This window comes from Aedes aegypti, chromosome 3 (genome assembly GCF_002204515.2).
Source record: "Aedes aegypti strain LVP_AGWG chromosome 3, AaegL5.0 Primary Assembly, whole genome shotgun sequence".
Classification (NCBI taxonomy): Eukaryota; Metazoa; Arthropoda; class Insecta; order Diptera; family Culicidae; genus Aedes; species Aedes aegypti.
The window spans coordinates 932405-959482 of NC_035109.1; the positions used below are offsets into that span (position 1 = coordinate 932405).

A 27078-nucleotide genomic window follows, 5' to 3' on the forward strand; every position below is an offset into this window, starting at 1 on the left:
GTACAGAACACCTTATGATTCTGCGGAATAGAAAGCCAAACTGAACCCGAGTACTAAGTCCTGTTTACTGCTTGTACGTAGTAAATGGTCCCCAACCCCACACTCCCGGACCTCGGTCCGGAGTCTGTTGAGCAGATTATCCCCCCATTGCTTAGAAGGAAAAAAAAAAAAAAAAAAAGACCGGCGCTTTAACCAACTAAGGTACAGAACACCTTATGATTCTGCGGAATAGAAAGCCAAACTGAACCCGAGTACTAAGTCCTGTTTACTGCTTGTACGTAGTAAATGGTCCCCAACCCCACACTCCCGGACCTCGGTCCGGAGTCTGTTGAGCAGATTATCCCCCCATTGCTTAGAAGGAAAAAAAAAAAAAAAAAAGACCGGCGCTTTAACCAACTAAGGTACAGAACACCTTATGATTCTGCGGAATAGAAAGCCAAACTGAACCCGAGTACTAACTATAAACGCATCTCTTTTCGCAAATCCATGTCTCTTTCGGACTTAGATGCCAAACCCCCAACACGCTCTCGTTTGTATCTCCCGATCGCAAGTGAGCTTTCTATTCCGCAGAATCATAAGGTGTTCTGTAGCTTAGTTGGTTAAAGCGCCGGTCTAGCGTACACGGAGTCGTGAGTTCGAGTCTCACTAGAACGCGTATTTTTTCGCAAATTTATGTCTCAATTTGTCAAACAAACACACTGTGTCTTCTGATTACAAGTTCTCAAAAAACTATCTATTGAAAGTCGTCAAAAGAGAAAAAGCACATAAACCACTGTTTAAAACGCGTAAGGCGAATCCAATGATAATTAGAGTTAAATAAAAAAAAACGGATTTACTCAGACTGAATAGATAAAAAATGAATCTGCAGTGTGCATTATTAATTGGACTCTCCTACTAACAGGTATACAACGAAATTTTTGAGATTGGATAAGATTTCGGCACAAATGACTTTCGCTCTCCGCTTCATTACATAGAAATAAATAGTTAGGTACATTTATTACTTGAACAGCTTCCCATCATCGAGCAGCACATCCCTCCTTATCATGTTTACTATTTTATCCTTAACCAAGCCCAAATCGGGCTGTCCGATCAGATCATGATCAACACTCACCACTTTATCACCCAATGCCACTGGCATTGTTAACCGTTCATTGACCTTTCTACAGTTGGCATCATCCCCAGTGCGACTTACCTCGTCGGATTGCTGCACTTTGCCTGTGTTCCGTTTGTTACGCACCGAAAGTAGATCCCTCTTTGAGCCAGCATCGTCACTTTCTTTCGCGGCATCGTCGGATTTGGCGGGTTTTGGCTCCTCTGGCTCAACTGACTTTGATGATTCCGGTTCCTTCTTCTGCTCTACTGGCAGCGGTGGGAGAGGTTCACTCTTTTCTTCTTTTTCGGGGTGGATTTCCGCTGGAGGCGGTTCCGTCTCGTTAGCGGTTTCGTTGTTGGCGACTTCGTCGACAGACAGTTTCATCTCCGATGCATGATCGTCGTTCAATGGGGCTTCCGGCTTTGCCGGTTCCGACTTGGTAGTTTCGTTTGCTTTGGCATTCAGTTTTCCCTGCTCGGTGAGCAGTCGAACAATGGGATCTTTCTGGAGATCGGGAGAAGATTCTTTAGCAGGTTCTGGTTTGGGTTCATCTTTCTCTTTGGAAACCTTCTGGTCAATTTTCTCGACAATCTCGTCGAACTTTTTGAGCACCAATTGTTGAGTTTCCTCATTCTTTTTTACGAGCTGCTCCTTGATGTTCTCTACTTGAGCTTCCAGCTCTTTCTTGGCGCTCTGAAGCTCAATAATCTCTTTCTGGATTTGTTCTTTCTCCTCGACGGCGATTTCTTTCTCCTCTTTGAGGATAGCATCTTGATCGATTATTTCATCCTTCTTATCTTTCTGATTATCTGGTTCTTGAGGATCAGGAGAAACGACAGACTGAAATAAAAACAATTAATTTAGGTAAAGGTTGAAGATAATTATCAACGTACCTTATCCTCTTTGTCTTTGTTAAAGATCGGTTCTTCAACCTTAACAGGTTTTACTGTGACTGGTTCTTCAATTTTTGGAGCAATGTTCTCTGTTACAACAGGAACCTCTTTTTGCGCCTCCGGTAAGACCGGTAGCTTTGGTCGCAATTCCTCAAACTTTTTATCTAAGCTTTCTTCTGGTTTCTCGACATTGACCACTGGTGCAAGAACGACATCTTCTTTTACGCCAGTCTCGTATTTTTTCTCAGGAACTCGATTCATTGCCTCCAAATTGGCATAGGTGCCAAGGATCATGATAAAAAAGCCGAAAACGATCATCACCTGAGCCAGCTGTTTCTCGGAGATGTTCGTTTTACAGATGTGCATGTAACAAGCGGCTGGAATGATTATACAGACAGCGACCCCAATCGTAGAGCCCACCAACCCGATGACGACCTCAATAGAGGGCACCATCCAGCCAAGCACCAGAGCTGTGCACACAATGGCCACTGTCAGCGGACGGAATTTCGATTCTGGAATGTACATATGGGCATCGGAGTGGGTTTTCTTGTACAGCAACGAGTATAAGCTGACTCGGCACGGGAAGATCGCCAAGGGAAAGCTGAATGCCACTGACAGCACGAACCCGATCTTGATGATATCGGACACGTAGGAAGGCGAGAAGTTTACCAAGATGTTGCCGGAAAATTGATGCCCATTGAAGGCTACGTATCCGAAGAATCCAATTAGGCCATAGATGCAAGCGCACAGGCTAGTGGATTTCTGGATCACTCGGCTCATTTTGTCCAGGGATGTGGTTGGCATTGTGGCGTACACCTCGAACAGTTGCCTAAAAGATAAACTTTCTTAGAAATCGTTCACAAATCATTGTAGGGTAAGAAGGGGCAAGATGGGTTAGTGCCATTTTTAAGCACTATTTATAGTTTTTTGGCGACTGGAATTATTTAATCAGATGATTAACATACAGCTGATTGAGGGCTGCGTATTGGTTTTTATGTTTCATTCTTGTGAACCCTCTTCTTCTTGGCATTACGTCCTCACTAGGACAGAGCCTGCTTCTCAGCTTAGTGATCAATGAGCACTTCCACAGTTATTAACTGATGCGTATACTGTATTCCAGGGAAGTCAAGGAAATTTCCATTACGAAAAGATCCTGGACCGACCGAAAATCGAACCCAGAAACCTTTAGCATGGCTTTGCTTTGTAGCCGCGGACTCTAACCACTCGGCTAAGGAAGGCCCTTCCTAAAACGTGTTCCGTTCTTGTAAAGCACCGTTGTGAAAAATCGTTGATATACTTATCCTACACATTACATTCGCAAACCAAACTTTATGACTTTTGATTCACCTTTATCATAATTATGATTTAACGCTGCAATAATTATTGTAAAAATTTATAAGTTTGACTTTTGATTTTGGTGGAAAATTTTACTACATAAATCATGTTATGAATCTTAGCTTAGCTAGCTTAGCTTAGACTGACTACACATATCAATGGTTGCTATTCCGTGATTGACCGAAGTCAGTGAAAATGCACAAAGAATCAACTAGAAGTTCGGCTGGGATTGGCCATAATCTTCTTCAGTGTGCATAATTCAGTGCCTCTATTTATACATGGTCAATAACGGCGCCGGCCACGTCCTTGCAGTCAGGTGGGATTGAGGGAAGGAATGTTAGTGTGTAACCTTTGCTATTTGGAGACCGTGTTTTCCTCTGCATCTCCACAAAGGTTACTGGGAGGGATGATTGTTAATGGGGAGGATCGTTGGGTCACAGGATTCACTTTGATAAGCGATTAGACCATGATAAACGATTATTTGTTAACATGCTTAGGATTATAATATATTCAATTGACATGGAAAATTTCCAAATAGGAGTAGATAATGTCGTTACTTGAAGTGACGAACCATTCAAAGTTTGTTGAACAAATAGCTTAAAGCAACATTCCTACAGCTGTTAGAACGAAAGCATGTGTAACAATATTTTACCCAAATTGAAAAAATAAATCGATTGGCTGGACCATCACATAATATTTTTATGCCGACACTTACAGTGGCGAACCATTCAAAGTGCTTTGAATAAAATGAACGTTTTGCAAGTCTATACTTCTAGCACAGACAAACAGACCGAACCATTCAAAGCTTTTTCAGGGTGTCTACTCGTTTACAGACATGAAATTCCCTGATATTTCCAGATCTTGAAAAATAATTCCAGGTTAAAAAAATTTCCAAAATACATAAATGATTGATGTATAGTTAATAAAAAAAATATATAATTTAGAAATAGTTATTTATGCAACAAGTTGCAAAATGATGATGCACGAGGCGTACATACGAGACTCGCCGAGTTGGATAAATACGAAGAGTGCTGAAAAAATCGAGTTTTGCAACGAGTTGCATACAATATTGTCTGCTATTACGAAAAAAATCCGTTAAATCTGATTTTATCTAGGATCACACACATATTTCAAGAGAACCCACGTGGACATTCATGCGTCGTAATTTTTCAATCAGGTAGGCTGCGATACATGACTGTTACAAATTTTCATGCTTTATTGATATAAGCGTGTGAATGTTCAAGAATCGACGATATTCAAGGACAGATCAGGTAAGATGCTGCATGCACTATTATATCAAATTATATTGTCGGCGCGGAGAAAATTTAGAATCGTTTTCCCACCGAAGTTTGCTTTCTCTCAGAATCTATGCGGGATACCTAACTTCGGAAGTAGTGCATTCGATTCGCATCCGGATGCGCTCTAATGCGCCCTGCTTTTGAAGTAGGGTATCGTGCATGGATACCGAGAAAAATCCGTTTTCGGCGAAATGCGTTGTCTAACGATTGATCAAACTAACAATACATCACTATTCATGTGCACACACCGGATTTTTTGCGAGTAATCAAAATGACTCTATTGCCTCATCGACGTCTGCTAGACGACCCAATACCGAATCAGAATCGCACACGAGGATCGTATTCGGATCTTCCAATAATGGATATAGAGAAAGTAGCTATAGTGATTGAGAAATACAGAGAAATACACAGCAATTCAAAGAATGGCTGTATAAGCCATTCAGAATATTAAGTTCGCAATTCTCAAAAACAGTACTGAAAAGTGTTACTTTTCAGCACCCAAAACAGTGCTGAAAAGTAACACTTTTTAGTCTGTTTCTATTGTTAGGAAAAGTAGGCCGTTATGTTGGTCATTTCATTGATTAAAAGTAGCTTATTAGCCTACTTTTAATCAATAGAATAGCAAAAATATATTTTCAAAGATGGTATCTTTGAAAAATAAATGTAACGATAAATTTGAAAGTGTTTTTATCTTCTAAAAACTATCTTTTTTTTCTAAATTTTTAAGCAGCATAGAAAAAAGCGTGAAAATATTGGTGATTTTTCCTTAATTTCAATGAAATGATCAAATGATCTGAAAATGCCGTTAGATACGAAAAACTGTCCATTCGATCTTAAGGAAAAAATAGCCTTTCTTTTAAAATGAAATTAAGATTTATGAACAACAGCGTTCCGGGTACGTCCGGGTATTTCTCTGGACAAAGTTTTGTATTTTTTACTGATTGATATCTTGGAAAACTCAGAGCTGGTAGCGACTTATGGTCTTGAAAATAAGAAGTTTAGAGACCTTGGAAAAAGCAACAATTACCTATCAGCAAAACGAGGTATCACATGAATTATGAATACAAAAAGAAACCTAACAGGAACCACGACACGAGAGTTGGATTCCTAAGTTGAACAGATGTTTTTATAAGATTATCATTTATAAGATATATTATTTCGAACATCTCTTCAGGAGCTTGTTTTGAGATTTTTCACGAACTTTCTAAGTAATTCTTACAAAAAAATCGTTTTAAATACCTTAGAAAATTTAATCTGGAATTTTTTACAGAAAATGCTTCGGAGATTTCATACAAAGATCGTTTCAGACATTTTTCAATAAAGCATCAAATTCGCCAAAAAAATATTGCATTGATTTCCCTAGGACTTCCTCCAACATTTCCGATTAGAACACCTTCAATAATTCGAAACTCCTTCAGGAAAACCTTTTATTTTTTTAAATACTAAATCAATCATTCCTGTATGATATATCTCCAGAGAAATGTTAAGAAAACTTTTCAGATTGTTTTGGGGAAATCTGTTAAAAATATTCACGAGGAATTTCGAAAGAAAATCCTAGAATAACCTCTGTTGAAACTTGAATGAGTTCTATTTGTTCAAATACAATTTCTGGGTAACGTTTTACCAGACGTTTTGAAGAAATTCTTTGATGCTATTCGGACTGAATCCCTGAACTGATGTGGAATCTTGAATATAGTTTTCAACCATGGAGATTTGGAAATTTTAATTGATTTTTTCAGAGTAATCTTTGAACAACAGCAATAATATTTTGATGATATGTTGGAGAAATGCCGTGAGAAAGTTCTGGAGGAGAAATCCCAGGTCAAATTTAACGATTTCTTGGAAAAGTTTATATAGACTTTATCGAACAATGCCTGAATGATTTTTGAAGCAATTCCTGAGAGTAATCGTGGATGAATTTAAGGAAAGAATCCAAATGAAAATGCCTAAAATAAATAAAAAATCTCAGGACTTATTGTAGTTTCTTGTGAAAACGTCGAAACATTTTTTTTAAAGTCTGGAATAAAAAACAGAACCTGAAGGATCTGTGGGAAATCTTCTAGAAGTAACAAAAAGAGAAATCGGTGAAAATATCGGTAGAAACGTATCTTGCGAAATCTTGGGATAATCATTAGAATTTTTTAGGGAAATTACTACAGGTTACTGTAGAATAAACGTTTGTAGAAGCGTGTGCTCTAGAATTTTCTGAATAAAGTTCTGAAGAAATTCTCCTAGGCATCATAGAAAAATCGCTGATAGCATTCCAGGAAGTATTCCAGAAGAATTTGAAAGAAAATTTGGAATGCTTACATCTATATTTTATATGCTCATGACAACTTTCATGCGACACCCAACTGGAACTTTACTTGCCTTTCCCAACTTGGTAATCTAAGTTTCGCTTACTTGTCTAAACATGTTTTATGCTGAACAAACAAAAATCGTTAAAAGGATCGAACATGTCAACTAGCGATTTGATTGCGGCACAACCGAAAAAATTTTGATTGAAAAGATTTTGTGCCACAGAAACGACATTTTCTACATAATTCTACCATGCACTACTGCTTCAAAATAATTCTCTGAGTATAGCCGAAATTCCCTGAGAATTCCAGGTTTTTTCCAGGTTGAATAAAATTCCCTGATAATTCCAGGTTTTCCAGGTTTTTCCAGGTAGTAGACAGTTCTGTTTTTTTTATAAAAATAAAGGTTAAAAGCAAGGGATTTTATCTATCTATCTATATAAATAAAAATGGAGTGGTGTTTGTATGTCACGAAATGGCTTGAGAACGGGTCAACGGATTGACGTGAGTTTTTCACTATTGCACTCCACAAGGGATGCGACGTGTTCGTGTGAGTAAAAAGTTCGGAAAAGTCTCCGAAACAATCGGGAAACGGGGAAAGACTAAGGTGTCATTTTGTATGGGGGATTTCTTGACGTTTTCAAACAGCCTACTTGATGGCAAGACGAAGTTTGCCGGGACCACTAGTATATAAAAAAATGAATTAGAGTTTATGCCGACACTTACAGTGACGAACCACTCATTGTTTGTTGAATAATCATATTAATGTCCCACCGTTGTAACGATTAAATGTGCGGTCATACATATTTTATAGATTAAAAAAAGCATGAAACGAGCTCACCAATTGATCCTTCATCCTTGATTGAGCAGCCACAATTTTCTGCTTTATTTGAAGCATACATACTAACTGAGAAACGCGAATCTCTTTTCGCACTCGCGCCACGCGGACCGAAAACGATTGGTCTTCATTCCGTCGCTCGCCCTGCAAGAGCATGCCATGGAATCGGAAGACCACACACTACTCAATCATGTTATGAATCTCCAACAAACTCCATGAAATTCACTCTACTACCTTAGGTGATCTCACTTATGCAACTTATGACATCATGTTTGAAATGGTTAAGTGTTCAATGAAACCATAATTTGACTGGTTTATAAGTCATAATTTATGGGAAAGTATTTTTGGCTCAATATAGAAAAAAGTTAAACAAATTGTATATGGAGAGTTATAAGCATCCTTTTCGTAGGTGACCCATCTTGCCTATCCTTATCTCAAAATTGTATACTTACATCTGACAAGACAGCGCCATGCTTATGATGGGCAAACACTGCAAAATGCCTTCCGTCTTCCACATGTCCAGCCGATCAAACCATCCCGCTTTACTGATCTGTTCGCTGGACTCGGCCATCACCTTCAGGATCAGGCAAACGTAGAAACCCAACGAGGCGGTACAAACCGTCGAGAGACTGTCCACGTTTCGCAGCAATCCCAACGGAATAATACAAACCGCCGTCACCACAATCATCACCCATGTCCTGAGGGTGCTACTTTCGTTGATCGCGAGCATCTTGGCCGCAATCTGGGGTCCCAAATCTCCCACCACCACAAAGTACGCGATACACGTGCCCAAAAGGTATCCCACAACGCACAGTTCCACCAACAGCTTCCCGCAGGACCCAAACGCGTAGAACGCAATCTGTTCGAAGGTCTTCCTCCGGGCGATGATCGCCGATTTGATCATATAGCTACAAACTAACTTGGTGATGTAGGTACTCAGCAGAAGCAGCACTAACGACAGCACAACTCCACACTGCAAGAGAAATACGGCTGTTACTACATAGTTCCCAGTTACAATGGAGTTCTGATAGGTTACTCACCTTCTGGAAGCAGAACGGCATCGAGAGGATCCCGACGCCGATGATACTGTTCATCAACGTCACCGTTTGGACGGAATTGCGTTCCATGATTTGTGCCGCTTTCACCTTCCAATCCTAAACTAAACACGTAGGAAACAAAACACAAAACAGCAGATCCTAAGCGTAAAAAATCACATTTGGCCAGTGATGTATCCGTATACTGTGTGACCACCGGGTTAGGGAACAAACGGAACTTTGCGTGTCCTCGCGGTAAGAACTCAGCTGAGAGAAGCAACACGTATTCTTTTCGATTCGGTCGGTCTTCGTGGAATGTTTGTTTTGCTTTTGTACTTCTTCGGAGTTGTTGTCTTGATGTTTGTCGGTCGTTCGCCGCGCAATGTTTTCTAGCGTGACATGCGAAGAGAGTCTATTTTGGTTAAACGTCATTCGTTTTAACACGCTCATAAATTTCAACAAGGTTCACTCAGAAATAAGATAGTCACAGAATTATTAAAGTTTATGCATTAATGACTATTTTCTATTTGCCTCTCTCCCATTCCGCTGTGATTTTTTACACTAACTATCATTTCGACTGGGTTGAAGCTTAGCGATGCTTCAACCCAGGCGAATTGACAAATAGGAATAAAATTCCCTGCAGGGTAAAAGAGAGGCTGATAGAAAAGTCATAAATTACTAAAATTTAGTCATTCTGTGACTACCTGCACTCAGGCAAATGGACTATCGATAAACATAGGAACCCCTTATGAAAATTCGCCACAAGAAATCGGGTTGAAATTCATAAATTTGCCTTATAAAACCAGAATTTGAAAAAAAAAAAAAAAAAAACGTTTACGCGGCAACCCTGGAATCGAACCAAGAACCTTGCGATCGATAGGCCCGAGCGTACACCACGCGCCAATCGACGCATTGATATGGAGTGATGCTAAAACAATACATAAAGCGTTCGTATTGCAATAATCGTTCCACCTTTCATAAGGCAAAATTTATGAAATTCGATAGTCCAGTTCGCTGCGTGTGTGTTTCTGAGTGTTTATTCACGCAGAGAAAACAACTTTGATATCAAATATTGCTGTTTGCATTTGAGGTGCAAATCTTGACTAAATATCCTCCAAATGCGGTAACACAAACCAATCAAAGGACTCCTAGCAACGATTATCTAAATCACCGCTGACCTAGATAGAAAAACCAAACTTTGACATCGCATTTCTTGTGGAAAATCTTACCGCGTTTGGTGTTCCCGCATTTGATATTTGCGTTTCAAACGCACACAGCAATATATTCTGAGTCATTACAACAATATTTCTGTACACTCAAAATAATCCACATGTCATTGCTACGTGAAAACATACGTGGATTTTTTCCATACTACTTTTCACGTAGCACTTACGTGGATCAGAAGTAACACAAAATGAACGCATGAACTCTCGAACTCAATCCGTTCCATCGGAGTTTCACGTAACAGCTACATAGATTTTCACGTAGCTTTTACGAAGCGTTTCAATCGATCCTAGATGTCATTCCATTTAAAGTTATTGAAGTATGTTTATAGAAGCCACCCTATTTTTCAAGTATTTTTTTCAATTCGAATAAATTGAACGATTTAAATAGACGTAATTATTTATAGGATACAGGTGATACAGCCACATTTTGAATCGAATATTTCATTTCATTCATCAACAGTTTATACACTCAAGAAATCAGCTCCCTGGAATACAGGTGCAGTTGCACATACCTGGTTCGATTTAGCTATTTCATTATTTCCATTTGTATCAAATAAGCAGTATATCATTAGCGAATACCTTATATTAGTGTCGCCCTTATATTTCATTTGAGTCACATTTAACGTATGTGCAAGCTTTATACCGTTCCAAAGCACATTGTGTAAACAAAAATGGAGGCTAGGGAAAGTTTTTCGCAGTTTCGCTCTGGAGTTGTGATTACCTGGAGGGTCCTTAGATACAATAGAATGTATATGAGGTAAAAATGGAGAACATAGAGGATCATAATCGAAGAAAGTGTTGTGGTACCGGAAAAGGTAGCCAGCAACAATGCTACATGAAACGATACAACCAGGTAGATAATCATCACCTGATTACGATTGTCTACCTGATTGTATCGGCTGTACAGCTATCTTTCCCAGTACCACAACATTTAATATATTATTTCATCGGAATCACTAACGACTTCCAACTTTTTAAAAGTTTGGAAGTTAGTTGTGATTTTTTTCAGAATATCTCTGACCCATGGAGAAAATCATCCCTTCAAACAATGTGTATCTTAAATGCATTCGATAAAAGTGAAACATGAAATGTATGTGTTAGGTCCATTGATTACATTTGAGTTAATCATGCTTTCAATGAAAAGCAACTTTGGCGATAGTGTATTGACTTCGCACATACTCTCCATGTGCAAACCCCCATTGCAAAAATCCATGTAGGTTGGCACATGAATCAAATGAGATCTTTATCTTGAGTGTGGAGATACGTTGCGGTGAGAACAGCTTCACCCCAGTATTGCTTCGGCAGGCCGGAATCAAGGAGCATGCACGTTGCCATTTCCGTAATAGACCTGTTCTTTCATTCGGCAACGCCGTTAGATTGAGGGGAATACGCTGTGGTGTATTGGGGAGTTATACCTTCTTCTTTGTAGAAGTTACGGAGACGCTTATTATCGAATTCACCCCCACCGTCGGACCGCACTATCTTAGGCTTACGTCCGAAATTCGTCTCAACCCAATAATGTTATCGGTAGCTTCTGACTTGTGCCGTAGTAGGTACGCGACAGTAAACCTACTGTAATCGTCGATAATGTGCATCACGTATCTATTTCCACTCGGAGTGACCGTTTTCATGGGGCCGCAAAGGTCCGTATGTACGATATCGAGTACACGGACCGACTTCCGTTCAGTTACTTCCGGAAACGGGGCTCTCGAGGCTTTCCCTTCCAAGCAACATTCACAGATCAATTTTAACCCACAGTCACTCACCTGCATTCCGGTCGCAAGCTGTTCCTTACCGATCCGCTCTGCAGCCGCCCAATCGCGGTGGCCTAGGCGCCGGTGCCACTGGTGTTGGCAGTTTTCTTTATGCTGCCCCGATAATGCTTGTAACGATGACTCGGACAGTCGAAGATGGTACAGACCACCATGGCGGAAACCCGTCGCACAGTGCTTCGTCCCTTGGACAAAAGTCAAAAAATCAACTTTCATATTCGAAATAATCAAGTAGGCCATGATGTTGACATATGTTTTGAGCGTGTAATACAGATACTAGAAAGTTCGTGCGCTTATCAAAACAAACCAAAACACCACGTGTTGACAAGTTGTTTCATCGTTATATATAATTCATTGTTTTTGTGTCAATCAAATCCCTTTTTAATTCGCTTTATTCTCATACTAATCACATTTTCAAAGTGAAAGCCGTTAAGGATCGTGTTGAAACTAGTAAGTAGGAGTCATTCCGTTTAATTTTATGTGATATATTTTAAAAATTGTAGAAAAAGATGCTTCTGAACAATAAACTCTTTAATACAGAAGAAAATTAAAACTCCTATCTTCTTCTAGCCCATACAAAAAAGTACCTCAAAGTACCTTTTTGAAATCCACTTTAAAATAATATTTGAAGTATTTTTCAAATTCTGAAAGTGATTCCAGCTGCATATGTTTGCCGATTGTATGTCATTTTATGATTTTTAGGTTATGCTGCCACAATCATCAATAAAGATTGTTTCAAGCAATGGTATTCTGCCAATCCACGTATTCGAAAAAATCATGTTGTGGAATTCATGTACGGTTGTTATAGCACTGATTCTCTCCCCCAGATATTTGAAAACAAGCTAAATACGTTTAGCAAATTTTATTGCTGTAAAATACACCAAAAATGGGCTAAATATAGAAGACCATACGATATTTTTGTGAAGCAAAACTCCGACTGATTAGCAAAGCCAGTATTGCTTCCGCGCAAACAGAAAATTGACAATGCAGAGTTATCCAATTCGGCTGTAAAGGCTGGCATGGGAAGGCCTTCCATACCGTTCAATGAATGTTCTTGAAAAACCTATATATATATTATCAACAATAATGAACCTGAAGAGCTCGCGTTCGTAGCCTATGTATCAAACTGTTTCTAATAATCATGAAACAGAAACCCACGACATTTCAACTTTCTTTGTAGAAAAGAAGATAATGATTCGATTGATATGTTTTTGGATGATTAATAGCTGGTAAATGAATTGTATTGCTAATAAAAATAAATTTTATATAACCTTTTTTATTGGGTTTGATTTTAGTCGTTGGAATAATCCGTGCTTTAATATGTTTATAAAAATTTGGTTATTGAGACACTTTTACATTTACGCATACCACATACATCGTTTATGCAAACGACTCAAGTACTTTTTCATGCGTTTTTATTTTGAACATATATTCAAAATCGAGCACTGTTCTATGGTGTCAAATGTAAAACGTGGCGTATAAGCCACTTATGCCATTACTGATGTAATATGTGTCATTCATGCCATGTATAACGACTTTCTCCTCAACTTCGTAGGGCAAAACCGCATAAAACATCCAGTTCTGACTTTTGTCCCCAAGTGCCATACGTTCGAAGCACTGTGCGTCGCCACGATAATACCAGCTTTCACAATTTGGCAACCCTCTTTATCAAAATGCACTTTGAGGTTCTTCGCTGTCAGCCTCTCCACAGAGATTAGGCTGGTCGATAATCCCGGCACATATTTCACATTGTCCATGTCAATCTTGATCACTTCACTGTTACCGTCAATGCCATGAACAACACCACTACCTTCCCCAAGGATCTGAGTTTTGTTCCCATCAGCCATGGTTATCCAACCACCGGCAAATTCATTCAGGGAGGGGAGAAAAGACTTATTGTTCGTCATGTGTGCGCTGGCACCACTGTCTATGATCCAAGATTGACACTTTTCCCCGGACACTACGAACGCAATTCCTCTGTTGTCATTTTGCGCCGTTTTCACTTTTTCGTTCTTCTCCTTCTTAAAGACACTTCCTTCTTCTTTCTTCAGCAACCGGCAATTTCTTCGGAGATGCCCCGGCTTTTTGCAATGATGGCAAATCCGGGTCTCCTTCGCAGCACTCGAACCACTACCCGATTTGTATTCGGCGGAGCGCATCGCCTTTTCCGATTTCACTGAAACACCTTCGCGCTCAAGCCGCCGATGGTATTCATCGACAATTTTTGATTTCACAACATCGATCGTAACATCATCTCCGGCGCGACTATCGAGAGCGGTAACTAGTCCATCGTACGACGGCGGCAGACTACGCAAAAGCAAACAAATTTTCGTATCGGCGTCGAGCACTGTACCGGCGGCGTCGAGACGATCAAAAAGATCATCGATTTCCACTAGATGCATTTCGGCGTCGCATCCTTCCGACAAATTTGTCGAGCAAAGCTTTTTCAAAAGCGAAACGCGCACTGAACGGGACGACTTTTGATGATAACTTTTCAGCGCCAGGTACACGTCGCGCAGGGCTGCCACATATACAGATTTATCTGTATTACACAGATTTTTTTATTCTGACACAGATTCAATTTGTATGAAACACAGGTTTTCTTTCAACAATTTTTGTATGGACACAGATTTTTTTGTATGGGACACAGGTTTTCTAACCTGGATAATACAGATTTTCTATCAAATCATCTGGCAGCTCTGACGTCGCGAGCAAGCACAGAATTTTTCACTAAGGGGAGTTGGCTATCCTCCAGCAGAAGAATAATCGTTGCTTTTGCTTTTCGATCACTCGTTTTCCACTCCGCGGTACGAGTCGCTTCCGCCGGGGTATCATCCACTACAACACTCCACAAATCTTCCCGACATAACAAACTTTCGACTCGTATCTTCCATGTCGCCCAATTTGTTCCATTGAGTTTTGGAATTGAGAACTTCGCATCGGCCATGATCGCAAACAATTTTCACTCACACGCGGTAGCAAAACAAAATGGCAGTCTCACGTCTTTCGCGAATGTTCTTCTCCACACTTCGCACTCGGCGGTAATCGACACTCAGCAATGGCGTCGCTCTGGATCAATCACTTTTCACCAGATTTCTATCCGATCCCGCTGGGCCCATAACCTGACGGAAACGACGGTAGAGTCAGGGCAACGAAGCGGAATATCAGCGTACGGATTCGGACCAGTTGTGGAAAAGAAAGACACACGCGAGAAATCACTTTCAACTTATTTATTCGCGAGACAACAATAAATTCAACCGATCGCGTTAGCAGTCACTTTAGTAATGTTCGTTTTCTTCTCTCTTGCACCTCGCCTGGATCAAAGTAGATGCAATAACACAGGTATGGTAACAAACGAGGTGTGGATGAAGTGGTAACCGTTGCACTGTTCCACAACTATATGTATCTGCGCCGCTTCTAATCTTTAATTATTGAGTGAAATCATACGGGAAGTGGTGGCAAAATGAACAGGGGTGGTAAAATGAACACATTGCCTTTTTCCGAGAAAAAAAAAAAAACAAACTTCAATGAATTTTTATCACGCTCGGATGATTTAGAGCATAAATCGAAGTGTTCGAGTTGATACGGAGGTCAATTGAAGTGAATAATAAACGAAAGTTGGGATTTTAGAAAACCATGTTTGAAAATACGAGCTGACAAGTTTTAGCTCGGATGGCTTGAGGTTTTTTAGTGAGATGAATATCGCTATGATATGATGTCAAATCTGATATCTTGAAATTTCTTTTTGAATGGATTACAATCATCTATGGATATATTTTCTGAAATGCAACGAAAATTTTCAAAAATATTTGTTTTGCTCACGTATTTTGCATGATGTTCATTTTATCACCAATAGCTGTTCATTTTACCCACATAGTGCAGGTAAAATGGGCATTTGCTTCGTTTTTTGCTAGCGATAAAAATATGTAAAAATTTAGCTATTTTAGTCTGAATTCGTGTCGCTACTTTAGATAACCTCCCTATTTTTAATGCTATGCTATAGAACCATTCAAATTCCTCGTTTTTGTATTAGAAACAAGATGATTTCCTTAAGATGTTCACCCCTTCCCCTAGACTTAAAGATGCTGATGGTGAAATTGCTCCACACCGCAAGCGACGAGGTGGACTCATCAGCTCAATTTCTTTCCGCTGAGTCACCTCCAGTGTTCGATGTAGGAGTTAACTGCAATCATAAAAAAATACTAATTTGGTTCAAAACTGTAGGAAATAATGGTCATAACTTACCATAATTTTAGTAGATTCCGATGTTTCGGAACTATTGAATTGGGTCCTAAAATTTTTATGAAATCTTGTTTTTATTCAATAACACGAAAAAGCATCTTACTGTATCTACTTTAGAAATTTTTCCCGCTCAAATAACGGCTATATCGTGTTTAAACTTCAATTTAAAAATTGGGTCCATAAATGAACCTTGACACTTAAGATCATGTTTGACGTTCGCTTAGTCGACAAAAACTCCACAGGGGTTTTAGTTTTAATACTGGGGTTATTCCTATCTGACATTTCGGAAGAGACACGGAAACCAAAATATACCCAAAATTTGAGTTTAAGCCAAGGGGTGTGACAAAATCTAATAAAATGTTTTTTGGGCTCAAACCAACGGAAAACATTAGAAAATTGAGTAAACATGTGTTATTGGTAATAAATCTTCGAGCTGTTTAGTAGAATACCTATAAGTAGATGAACAAACCGAATTTAGTAGTATACCATTTAATTCCACTAGAGTTTGTATCCTTTGACAGATACGCGTATTTCGACCTCAACTGTAAGGGCGTCTTCAGGGTCGTGTACTAGACTCGACTTTCATTCTGCTGTGAATTTCTACACTAACTGTCATTTCGCCTGGGTTGAAGCTTAGCGATGCTTCAACCTAGACGAATTGACAAAAAGGAATAAAATTTCCTACAGAATGAAAGGGAGGCAGATAGAAAATAGTCATAAAATACTAAAATTTAGTCATTCTGTGACTACCCGTGTTTCTGAGTGTACATTAGAGTGATGCAAATTTGTAAATTTTGGCTCCCCTAAAATAAATAAAAAGCATCCTCCCAAAGTTTGAAATGAATCGGAAGAAATTTGGCTGCGCACAGGCCATTTGAAGTTTATATGGAGATTACTATGGAAAACGCCAATAGCCCTCTATCCTTCCAGCAACAACTTTGCCGAAGACCACATTTTGATTGAACGTCAGGATAAATTGCTATTCATTATCATAAACTGGGTATGCATTTTGTATGCTGAACCAACTGCCCGGCAGGCAACAGTGGTGCCAGGTCCATACCACTCGGGCTCAGATTGGGTACCACTTCTAGTACTGCATTTGGTCCCTCGGTAGTGCAAAAGGTACTCAAGTTTGACAGATCGCAGTACACTTTGAAACGGCATTCTAGATTACCTTATGAGCCATAAAATTTTGGGCAACTGCAAGGGACATGGAGGTCTTTAATGTGTCTTTGGTGGTGCTCCTGGTGGGTAATCAAAGTAATCCAGGCTACTATGTTCTACAGCAAAAAAGCAGTGTTGCTCTGAAAGCAAGTGAATGATCATCTCAGCATGGTTTAGACTTTGTTAAAAAAAAATAACAAATTATCCTTACATCCCATCAAAATGTGATCTTCGACAAACTTGTAGCTGGGAAGATTTCACATGAGAGGAGTTTGTTCACTTTTCCATAGATTATTATTTCGAGCAGTTAGAGGACTGAACACAAAAGTTTTTCCTTTTACATAGTAATTTCCATATAAACTTCAAATGACGTGTGCACAACCAAATTTCTTCCAAATCACTTCAAATTTTGGGAGAATGATTTTTATCATAATTGACACCGTTTAAGCATAGAAGAGCAAAAATTTCTAAATTTGCATCAGTCTAGCGTACATGTTCTCGCGACTATGATTTTGATAGCGATTTGTTCTAAGTGTTACGTCTGTTTCTCTGTGGTACACAGATTAGCTTAGAATCCTTCTGTGACACACTCGGGAAACGATCAGCCGCCCCTGACATGTAGAACAGACGCTGTTGTGAGCCGCTCCTAACATGGAGTACAGACGCTCCAAGTTTGCAGAAGCAAGCTCCCCTTTCTTGACGACCAAAGTTCCCACCGGCGTTGGTTACCTTAAAGTGGCTTCCCTTAGGTAGCTCGTATCCCGGCCAGTACCACGAGGAGGTAGGGATAGGAGTTGCTGGGCAGGAGGCTAAGGACCGCATTGAGGGGGCTGTTTTATTCCTTAAAGTTCGCGAGGTACCGATGGTACGCCATTCTCAGCCATGTACCAACCAAATCATTTAGGGTAGAAGCACCGGTTTTGGCCATACGCCAATTGTAGTCATAGTGGATTATACACCGTTTTACATAGCCAATCAGGATGAAACCTTTCGTATTGAGTAGATCACATTCCCATGATAGAGCTACATTCATTTACACGTCCAAATTGATTCAAAACATAAGAAAAACATTTTTTTTTCTTTCTTTATTAACGAGATTTTTAGCCCTGGGCTAGTTCATCTCGGGACCAACGACTTTACTTCACTTCCGAAGGAAGTCGTCACTGAAATTTTTAGTGACTATCTCGGGGATGGGATTCGATCCCAGGTCCTCGGCGTGAGAGGCATGTGTTCTAACCACTACACCAGGTCCGTCCCCCAGAAAAACAATTAATTTTCCTTATAATTTTAACTACCATGCACCCAATTCGGCCAGGGTACTCGTAATTTACCCTATTATTGAACGAAGCCAAGCCAAAATTGAAATCAAACGACTGTCCGATAAAATTGCTTAAATAGGTCTTGCTGAATAGCTGTCAGTACACGCTTTGCCAAATGTGAAAATATTTGGCCAGGTACAACAGGCATCAACAGACAAACATCTACACTCCCATGCAAAAGTTTGGGTTCACCCCCTCAAAAACATATAAAAGTGTTCTGTCCATATCTCTCTGATTACACGTCCAATTGAAACTCTTTTAGCCGCATTCGAAAGGCAAAGAGTCATTCTTACTTTTCCAAAAACATTTTTTGAATTTTGTATACTAAATTTTTAAATAAATTTGTTACATTTTTTAAAAAACACACTGAAAAATCGTATCTAATTTCCTCAGCATTGGGTCGATCAAAATTTTAAATCAATGTGTCATTAGAATCGTAATCTTATATTCTTTGAAGAGACCCCACGAAATTTTGGCGGAAAAATCTGGAAAGTATTCAAAATCAATGAAACAGTCAGTCAAGTCATCGTGCAAAAGTTTGGGTTCACCCCCCTCAGTATGATGCAAATCGTGCAAAAGTTTGGGTTCACCTTAGCCACACGCACATCATTTTTGTCAATACCTCTGCTATTTTTTACCGATTTTAACTAACCGATTTTAACCCATATAGGCCTGAGTGAAAGCAAAAATACTAAAACTCTCACCGCTCAGCGAATTCTTACCTGATTTAAATGATATTTTGGCCCACATATCTAGTTTCTGGAAGTGGCCAGAGGTACTCGGAAATATTCCTGTGGCCGGAGTTATTCCGGTGGGTCACTGGGTCAAGTCGGGTAAAAAAGGGCTATTTTTTGGGACATGCCAAGTTACCTTCATTCATTTGCAATGACAATCATTTTTATTTGCATAAATCATTAAGATCTGATATTCAACATTATAAATGAAGAGTTTTGCACCGTTTAAAATATAACGGATGTGGCCATTCAGACGTAACGCCCAAAATAATCGGCTGTAGATTTGTTGGATACTAAACCGTTTCAACTCTCGAAAAGTAGAAATCAAACATAATTGTGCACTAAAATGCGTTCACATAAGCTTGGCACAGATGTTCAGATACAGATTGGCCACTTTATCATAAGTTTGAGGCGTCCCGGGACCCGAGAATGATCATTTGTAGGATTAATCAAATGCATAACTCATAGTTATCAAAATTAAATCGTTTCTCAAAAGTTTTACACTCATGCAATTTTCCTGAAATTCCGTCATGTAGTAGCCACATTATAGCCGATTCCGGAAATGATCTGTGACTTGAAATTTTCCTACCTTCAGGGGCACAAACGCACAGTACCCTTCTCACCCGACCTGACCCAGTGATCCACCGGAATAACTCCGGCCTCAAGAATATTTCCGCGTTCCTCTGTCCACTTCTAGAAACTAGATATATGTGCCAGTATACTGACAAAAAATCATTTCAATCCATTAAGAATTCGCTGAGCGGTGAGGATTTTAGCATTTTTGTTTTCACACAGGCCTATACGGGTTAATAGTTTAAAGCTTTTTTGAGTGCAAATAATGGCGCGTACATGATTGGTTTGAGATTTCACAGATTTAAGTAAGTTCAGGTGAACCCAAACTTTTGCACGATGACTTGACTGACTGTTTCATTGATTTTGAATAGTTTTCAGATTTTTCCACAAAAATTTCATGAGTGCTCTTCAAAGAATATAAGATTACGATTCTAGTGACACCTTGTTTTAAAATTTTGGTCGATCCAATGCTGAGGAAATTAGCTATGTTTTTTCAGTGTGTTTTTTGAAAAACGTCACAACTTTAAGTAAAAATTTAGTATACAAAGTTCAAAGAATGTTTTTGGAAAAATACATACGAAGTAAGAATAACTCTTTGCCTTTCGAATGCGGCTTAGAGAGTTTCAATTGGACGTGTAATCACAGAGATATGGACTGAGCACTTTTGCATGTTTTTTAGGGGGTGAACCTAAACTTATGCACGGGAGTGTATGTCAACTCTAACCAAATCTTTGTGTAGCATCCACCCTAGCTACACCACTGGCTGTCTGGTACAGCAGTGGATTCGTATCAATAAAAGAAACAGTTTATCTACTGACTGCACACCCGAACAGACGCGCGTTTGACTACGTTTCCAATACCGTATCACAGTCTCGGTCATAATTAACTAATTAACAGTTAAGAACCCAATCTCCCACGTTATATTACAGTGGCGACGAGGTGGAGATTTGTTTTCGCGTCCCAGGAAGTGCACATCAGTGAAAGTTTTCCGGTTTCCCAGTGATATTTTGGCGATTTTCACCTGGGAGAAGTTTGTTTGCTACGAGCGAGCCATTCATCCCGTTGGGCTGTTTTGCTGCCGACGGAGGGAAAGCAACAGTTTGCGCTGCACTATACTGGCAGTACCTACACTGCAGTTGAAGTTGGTTTGGTTTCACTTAACACAGGTTTGCTGCAAAAACCGTAAGTTTTTCTCGTAAAGTGGAAATAAACAGAGAAAAAGTGTTTTATTTGCATGCCGTTTGTGTGTTAAAAGTGAGTTTAATGAGCCATTTTCTTCTGCCTAGCAAGCAAAGAATTTGCGTTTCATTTTGTTTTCCCGTACTGTGATCCGGCTTTGTGTAACCATAATAAAAAGTAAATCAATCACAGCCGAAGTGTTTGTCACGTACGAGGAGTTTGTTTCGCCAACATTGTAGTGTGTTGCGCCAAAGTTTGTTTGCAACAAAGTTTGTATCGCGAGAAATTGGTTTGTAGCGAGAGATTGTTGCACTTGTTTATGCTCATGTTTGATAGCAACTGAAGTTTATGCTAGTGTTGAGCAACAAAATTGTTTGGTTTGTTTGTGTGTTTCACGTTTCGTTGATAAAGTTTGTCGTTGCATGTTGCATACGATCGTTTCGAAAAAGTTGAAAAGTGTTTAGTTTGACACAGTACCAGTTTATGTTTTGCACTGTGGGACAAATTGTTTCAAAATTGGACAAAAAAAGTTTTGCAAAAAAGTTTTTAATTTTTGCGTTTGTTTAGTCAACTGTTTCTTTTGATCAAGTTTATTCGATTGTTACACTGAAAGAAATTTGTAGTTGAATTTCGTGTAATAGTTTGTCGAATCGTTTTCAGTTTTTCGTCGTTTTTCATCGCTGTCAGTATGCCGTTGGTGAATCATATCGAGCCGTATGTACCCGGCACGATTCCGTTTAGCCAGTACTTGGAGCAGATGGAATGGGTGTTCATCGACAACAAGATGGCGGATGCGAATGAACAGAAAGCATCGTTTCTGGCGGCATGCGGAAAGGAGGTGTACAGCGAGTTGAAGCTTCTGTTTCCTGGGAAGGATTTAAAGACGGTGTCGTTCAAGGAGATCACCGATTCGTTGAAGAAGCGATACGACAAGACTGAAAGCGACATGATCCAACGTTTTAAGTTTTATCAACGAGTTCAAGGCCCTACTGAAAGTGCGGAGGATTTCATTCTAGCTGTGAAGCTGCAAGCGGAGTTGTGTGAGTTTGGCGAGTTTAAGGACATCGCAATCCGCGACAAGCTTGTGTGTGGCATTCGCGATCCGGATGTGCAACAGCGTTTGTTTGATGAGGAAGCTTTGACACTTGCGAAAGCGGAGAAGATCATCATCAACAGGGAGCTAGCTGGAGCGAACCGAAAGCTAGTTTCTCGTGAACCCGGTCGAGTGAGTGTGTTGAACAGGCTTGGTAAGAGGCAAGAACCAACAGTTTCACGTGCGAGATCCCGTGGTAGGAGTCGTGGACCAAGTAATCGGTACAGGAGCCGTAGCCGATCAGTTTCGTTTAACCGTAGAAATCGTTTTTCATCACGATCACGGAAGTTTCGCTGCAATTTCTGTGGCAGAGATGGTCACACGCGTCGCTTCTGCTACGACTTGAAGAGCAAAGAGAAGAAATCCGTGAAGTTTGTCGATTCTCCAGCAGCAAAGCCGAAGATGACGGAGTACCAGAAAAGTTTGCGTCGTCGGTTAAACAGATCTGTCTCGGATGACGAGGATATGGAGTGTTTGTTGATCTCTTCCATCGGAAAAATCAATGAACCGTGTTTTCGATCCGTTTTGATCGAAGGTATCCGTGTCGAAATGGAGATAGACTGTGGAGCTGCAGTTTCTGTCGTCAGCAAGGAGACGTACGAGGGAGAATTCGGCGATATACCGTTGCAGAAGTGTACAAGGAAGTTAGCGGTGATCAACGGAAGTCGTTTGGTGGTCGAAGGACAGATTCCAGTGCAAGTTGAGTTGAACGGAAGACGGAAATCCGTTAAACTGGTTGTTTTGCGCTGCGGAAGTTCGTTTACACCGTTGCTTGGACGTGATTGGCTGGATATCTTTTTCCCTGAATGGAGGAATGCGTTTGGCAGTGGTACAAACCTGAACCAGCTGTCGTTGCCGACTTCAGAGGAGCATGTCGTGAACGATATTCAAAGTAAGTTTGCCAATGTTTTTGATAAGTCTTTGTTTACTCCTATAAAAGGTTTTGAGGCAGATCTAGTGTTGAAGAAAGGTGCAGCACCGGTTTTTAAGCGTGCATATGACGTTCCATTGCGTTTAAAGGACAAAGTTGTTGAACATTTGGAAAGTTTGGAAAAAGATGGCGTCATAACACCGATAGATGCGAGTGAGTGGGCATCGCCGGTGATCGTTGTAGTGAAGAAAGACGGCGGAATCAGGATGGTGATCGACTGCAAGGTTTCGATCAACAAGGTGATCATCCCGAATACCTATCCGTTGCCGTTAGCACAAGATATGTTTGCTTCACTAGCTGGTGCTAAAGTGTTTTGTTCCCTAGATCTGACCGGAGCGTATACACAGTTGTTGTTGTCTAAAAAGTCAAGGAAAATCATGACAATTAATACGATCAAAGGTTTGTTTTCGTATAATCGTTTGCCACAAGGTGCTTCTTCAAGTGCTGCTATTTTTCAACGTGTAATGGATCAAGTTTTGAAAGGCATTGATGGTGTTTATTGCTACTTAGACGATGTTTTAATAGCGGGTGAGAATTATGAGGACTGTTTGAGAAAGCTTTATTTGGTTTTGGAGCGACTTTCTAATGCCAACATTAAAGTTAGTTTGCAAAAATGCAAGTGGTTTGTGACAAGTTTGCCATTTCTGGGTCATGTGTTGACTGATAAAGGTTTGTTGCCGTGTCCAGAGAAGGTCGAGACGATTCGTAGAGCAGAGGTTCCGAACAACGTCACCGAGCTCAAGGCATTTTTGGGTTTGATAAATTACTACGGTAAGTTTATCCCTAATTTATCCTCATGTTTAAGCTGTTTGTATCGTTTACTCAAAAAAGACGTTAAGTTTGTCTGGACCGATGAGTGTCGTCGTGTGTTTGATCAAAGTAAGCAATCGTTGTTGTCTTCAAAACTTTTAGTGTTTTTCGATCCAAAAAAGCCTGTCGTTGTTGTGACAGATGCTAGCAGTTATGGGTTAGGTGGCGTGATAGCTCATGAAATCAATGGAGAAGAGAGGCCCATTAGTTTTACCTCCTTCAGTTTAACTAAAGCACAAAAATCCTACCCAATTTTACACTTGGAAGCGTTGGCCGTTGTAAGCACTATCAAAAAGTTTCATAAGTTTTTGTTTGGACAGAAGTTTACTGTGTATACCGACCATAAGCCGTTGATAGGCATATTTGGCAAGGAAGGCAAAAATTCGTTGTTTGTGACGCGTCTGCAGAGATATGTAATGGAACTAAACATCTACGATTTCGACATTGTTTACAGACCGTCATCAAAAATGGGCAATGCAGATTTTTGCTCAAGGTTTCCTTTACCAGTTGAAGTGCCAGTTTCGTTGCAACAGGAGTTTATCAAAAGTTTGAATGTTTACGATGAGTTTCCTTTGGACCATGTTTTAATTGCAAAAGAGTCAGAACAAGACGAGTTTATCCAAAGAGTTGTTTCATACATGAGGCATGGTTGGCCAAAAAAGTTGGAACGTTGTTTGTTGGACGTTTATGCACAACATCAAGATCTCGAACTGGTCGATGGTTGTTTATTGTACCAGGATCGTGTGTTTATTCCTGCTAGTTTGCAAAAGCAGTTGATGAAGTTGTTGCATCGGAATCACTCAGGAATTACCAAAATCAAGCAGATGGCAAGAAGGACAGTTTACTGGTATGGCATGAACAGTGACATTGAAAGTTTCGTCAAATCATGTAGTGTGTGTTGCCAGATGAATGCAGTTTCAAAGCCAGTTTCGAATTCCAGTTGGATTCCTACAACAAAACCGTTTACACGTATTCATGCAGACTTCTTCTACTTCGACAAGAAGGTTTTCCTGGTCATTGTGGACAGTTTTTCAAAATGGATTGAAGTTGAGTATATGAAGTTTGGAACAGATGCCAGGAAAGTCATTTCAAAGTTTATGAGCGTTTTCGCTAGGTTTGGGTTACCTGACGTAGTTGTTACTGATGGCGGACCACCGTTTAGCTCGAAAGAGTTCATCGTTTTCTTCGAGAAACATGGAGTGAAGGTGATGAAGAGTCCACCGTACAACCCATCGAGCAACGGTCAAGCGGAGCGCATGGTCAGAGTAGTGAAGGAAGGTTTAAAGAAGTTTCTGTTGGATCCGGATATGATTGGTTTGAGTACTGAAGACATGGTTTCGTACTTCTTGTTTGGTTACCGGAATACTTGTTTGGAAGATGGACATTCGTTTCCGTCCGAAAGATTGTTTAGTTTTAAGCCTAAGACGCTGTTGGATTTAATCCATCCAAAGAATAGTTTTAAACATCATTCGACGAAGCCCAAGGAAGTGGATAAGCGTGTTGTATATAGTCCTAGTCGTAAGAAACATGACTGGATCGACAAGCTGCGTCCTGGAGATACTGTTTATTATAAAAATTTCAGACCTACGGATATTAGACGATGGTTAGAAGCCAAATTTCTCAGACGTATCTCATCAAATGTTTTTCAGGTTTCCGTTGGAGGGAGAATCTACTCCGCTCACCGAAACCAGCTCAAGCTGGTTGGCACCCCAAAGCGCCGAGGTTTGTTCTTGGGGAGGAGCGAGAGGAACCAACGCAGAAAACGTACTAGAGAGGACGATGACGATGACGATAGGTTTAGCGACGACGACGAAGAGGACTTTTACGGTTTTCCTTCGGATTCATTCATCTACAGTGACGGGGGCGGTCGAAACGGGGTTGCAAGTCGTAGTCCTGAGGCGGAGGTTGGTGTTCCGCGCCGTCGAAGTGCGTCACACGTGGAGGAGGATCTACGAAGATCGTCGAGTTTGCCGGCTGAGCAGGTCGAGCCGCAGACTGGTCCGTCGCATCGAGCTGTGTGCCAGTCGTCACCATCGAAGAATCGACAGGAGAGTGTCAGGCGTTCTAAGCGACCTAAGCGTCTGAAGAAGGATTTCGATTACGAGTACTATTGAACTGTTGTGTTTGTTTATATGCCATGGAGGCATTCAAAAGTGAATTAGTTTATCGGCAGTCATGTTTTGCCGTGTTCTGTAGTTTTGGTAGTTTTTACCGATCAAATTGTTTAGACGGCAGTGAATCGCCGTAGTTTTGTTTGAAGTTTTCGGCAGTCGAGTTTTGCCGACAGTCAGTAGAGCGGCAGTCAGGTTTTGCTGCGTATTCATTGTAAATATGTTTAAAAACTAAAAGGGGGAGAACTGTAGCATCCACCCTAGCTACACCACTGGCTGTCTGGTACAGCAGTGGATTCGTATCAATAAAAGAAACAGTTTATCTACTGACTGCACACCCGAACAGACGCGCGTTTGACTACGTTTCCAATACCGTATCACAGTCTCGGTCATAATTAACTAATTAACAGTTAAGAACCCAATCTCCCACGTTATATTACACTTTGGAGTGTCAAACATCTGTATCTCTAAGCCAAATATTTGGCGTAGTGTACTGATAGCTTAAGAAGCTTGGTGGCATCTGTGCAGAAGGACGATCCTAGAAAAAAGTTTATCTTGATGAACTCGACTCCGATACCAAACTTCCCAGCTGTCTTATTGTTCTTGAGCTGATGGATAGCATGCTTAACTCCAATGCGAACACAGGTTAGTTTCCGCGTCTTTCATGTCGTTCAAGCAGTTACAGTAGAGCTGCTTCCACATTTCCATCACCTTATATTCGCGCTTCAAGATGCTTTCCTTTTCATTCCTCCAAGGTAAACAAGATCTTGAACAACTGCAAACACCGTCGCGCCCTTGTGTGTTCCTGAAACCATTTACTTCGTCATGGAGTTGTTTGGCAAGGCTATTCATGCTTTCTCATACTTATGAAAATGACAACCTCTTTGTCTGCTATTCTCGATTTTGAGCCATCCAGCGCTGCGTGCATCAGCCTAATTAGTTTTGCCGAAAAACCTATTCTTCGGTAGGTCTCTGCAGCTTGATCGTCACTATCTATGAACACGATACATTTCCATATTCACGGTGAATTCGATTATTGTCTTCTTTCGTTGCTATTACTCTGTAGCTCTCTGTAAAGCTAAGCACCTGTCACTGCTTTCAGCTCTTCAGCTACTGCCACGTACATCTAAATGGTG

General features: G+C 40.3%; 2 protein-coding genes across 3 annotated transcripts in view; both read right to left on the reverse strand.

The window, feature by feature from the left end:
* Positions 1 to 962: 962 nt before the first annotated feature.
* On the reverse strand, positions 963 to 26740 carry LOC5568572 (putative sodium-coupled neutral amino acid transporter 10). The gene is made up of 5 exons (XM_001652352.2): positions 26654 to 26740; positions 8795 to 9177; positions 8207 to 8727; positions 1987 to 2815; positions 963 to 1933 (listed from the first exon to the last, which is right to left on the reverse strand). The coding sequence occupies exons 2-5, from the start codon at positions 8879 to 8881 to the stop codon at positions 998 to 1000; spliced, it is 2373 nt and encodes a 790-aa protein (XP_001652402.1). The 5' UTR covers positions 8882 to 9177; positions 26654 to 26740; the 3' UTR covers positions 963 to 997.
* The window catches only part of LOC5568570 (transcriptional regulator ATRX homolog), a 52278-nt gene continuing 51853 nt past the window's right edge, over positions 26654 to 27078 (reverse strand). The window contains exon 16 of one of the 2 annotated variants that reach the window (XM_021849732.1): positions 26654 to 27068. The gene's annotated coding sequence lies outside the window, so the exon portion shown is untranslated. The remainder of the gene's footprint in view (positions 27069 to 27078) is intronic. The other variant, XR_002501264.1, reaches the window with a different exon arrangement.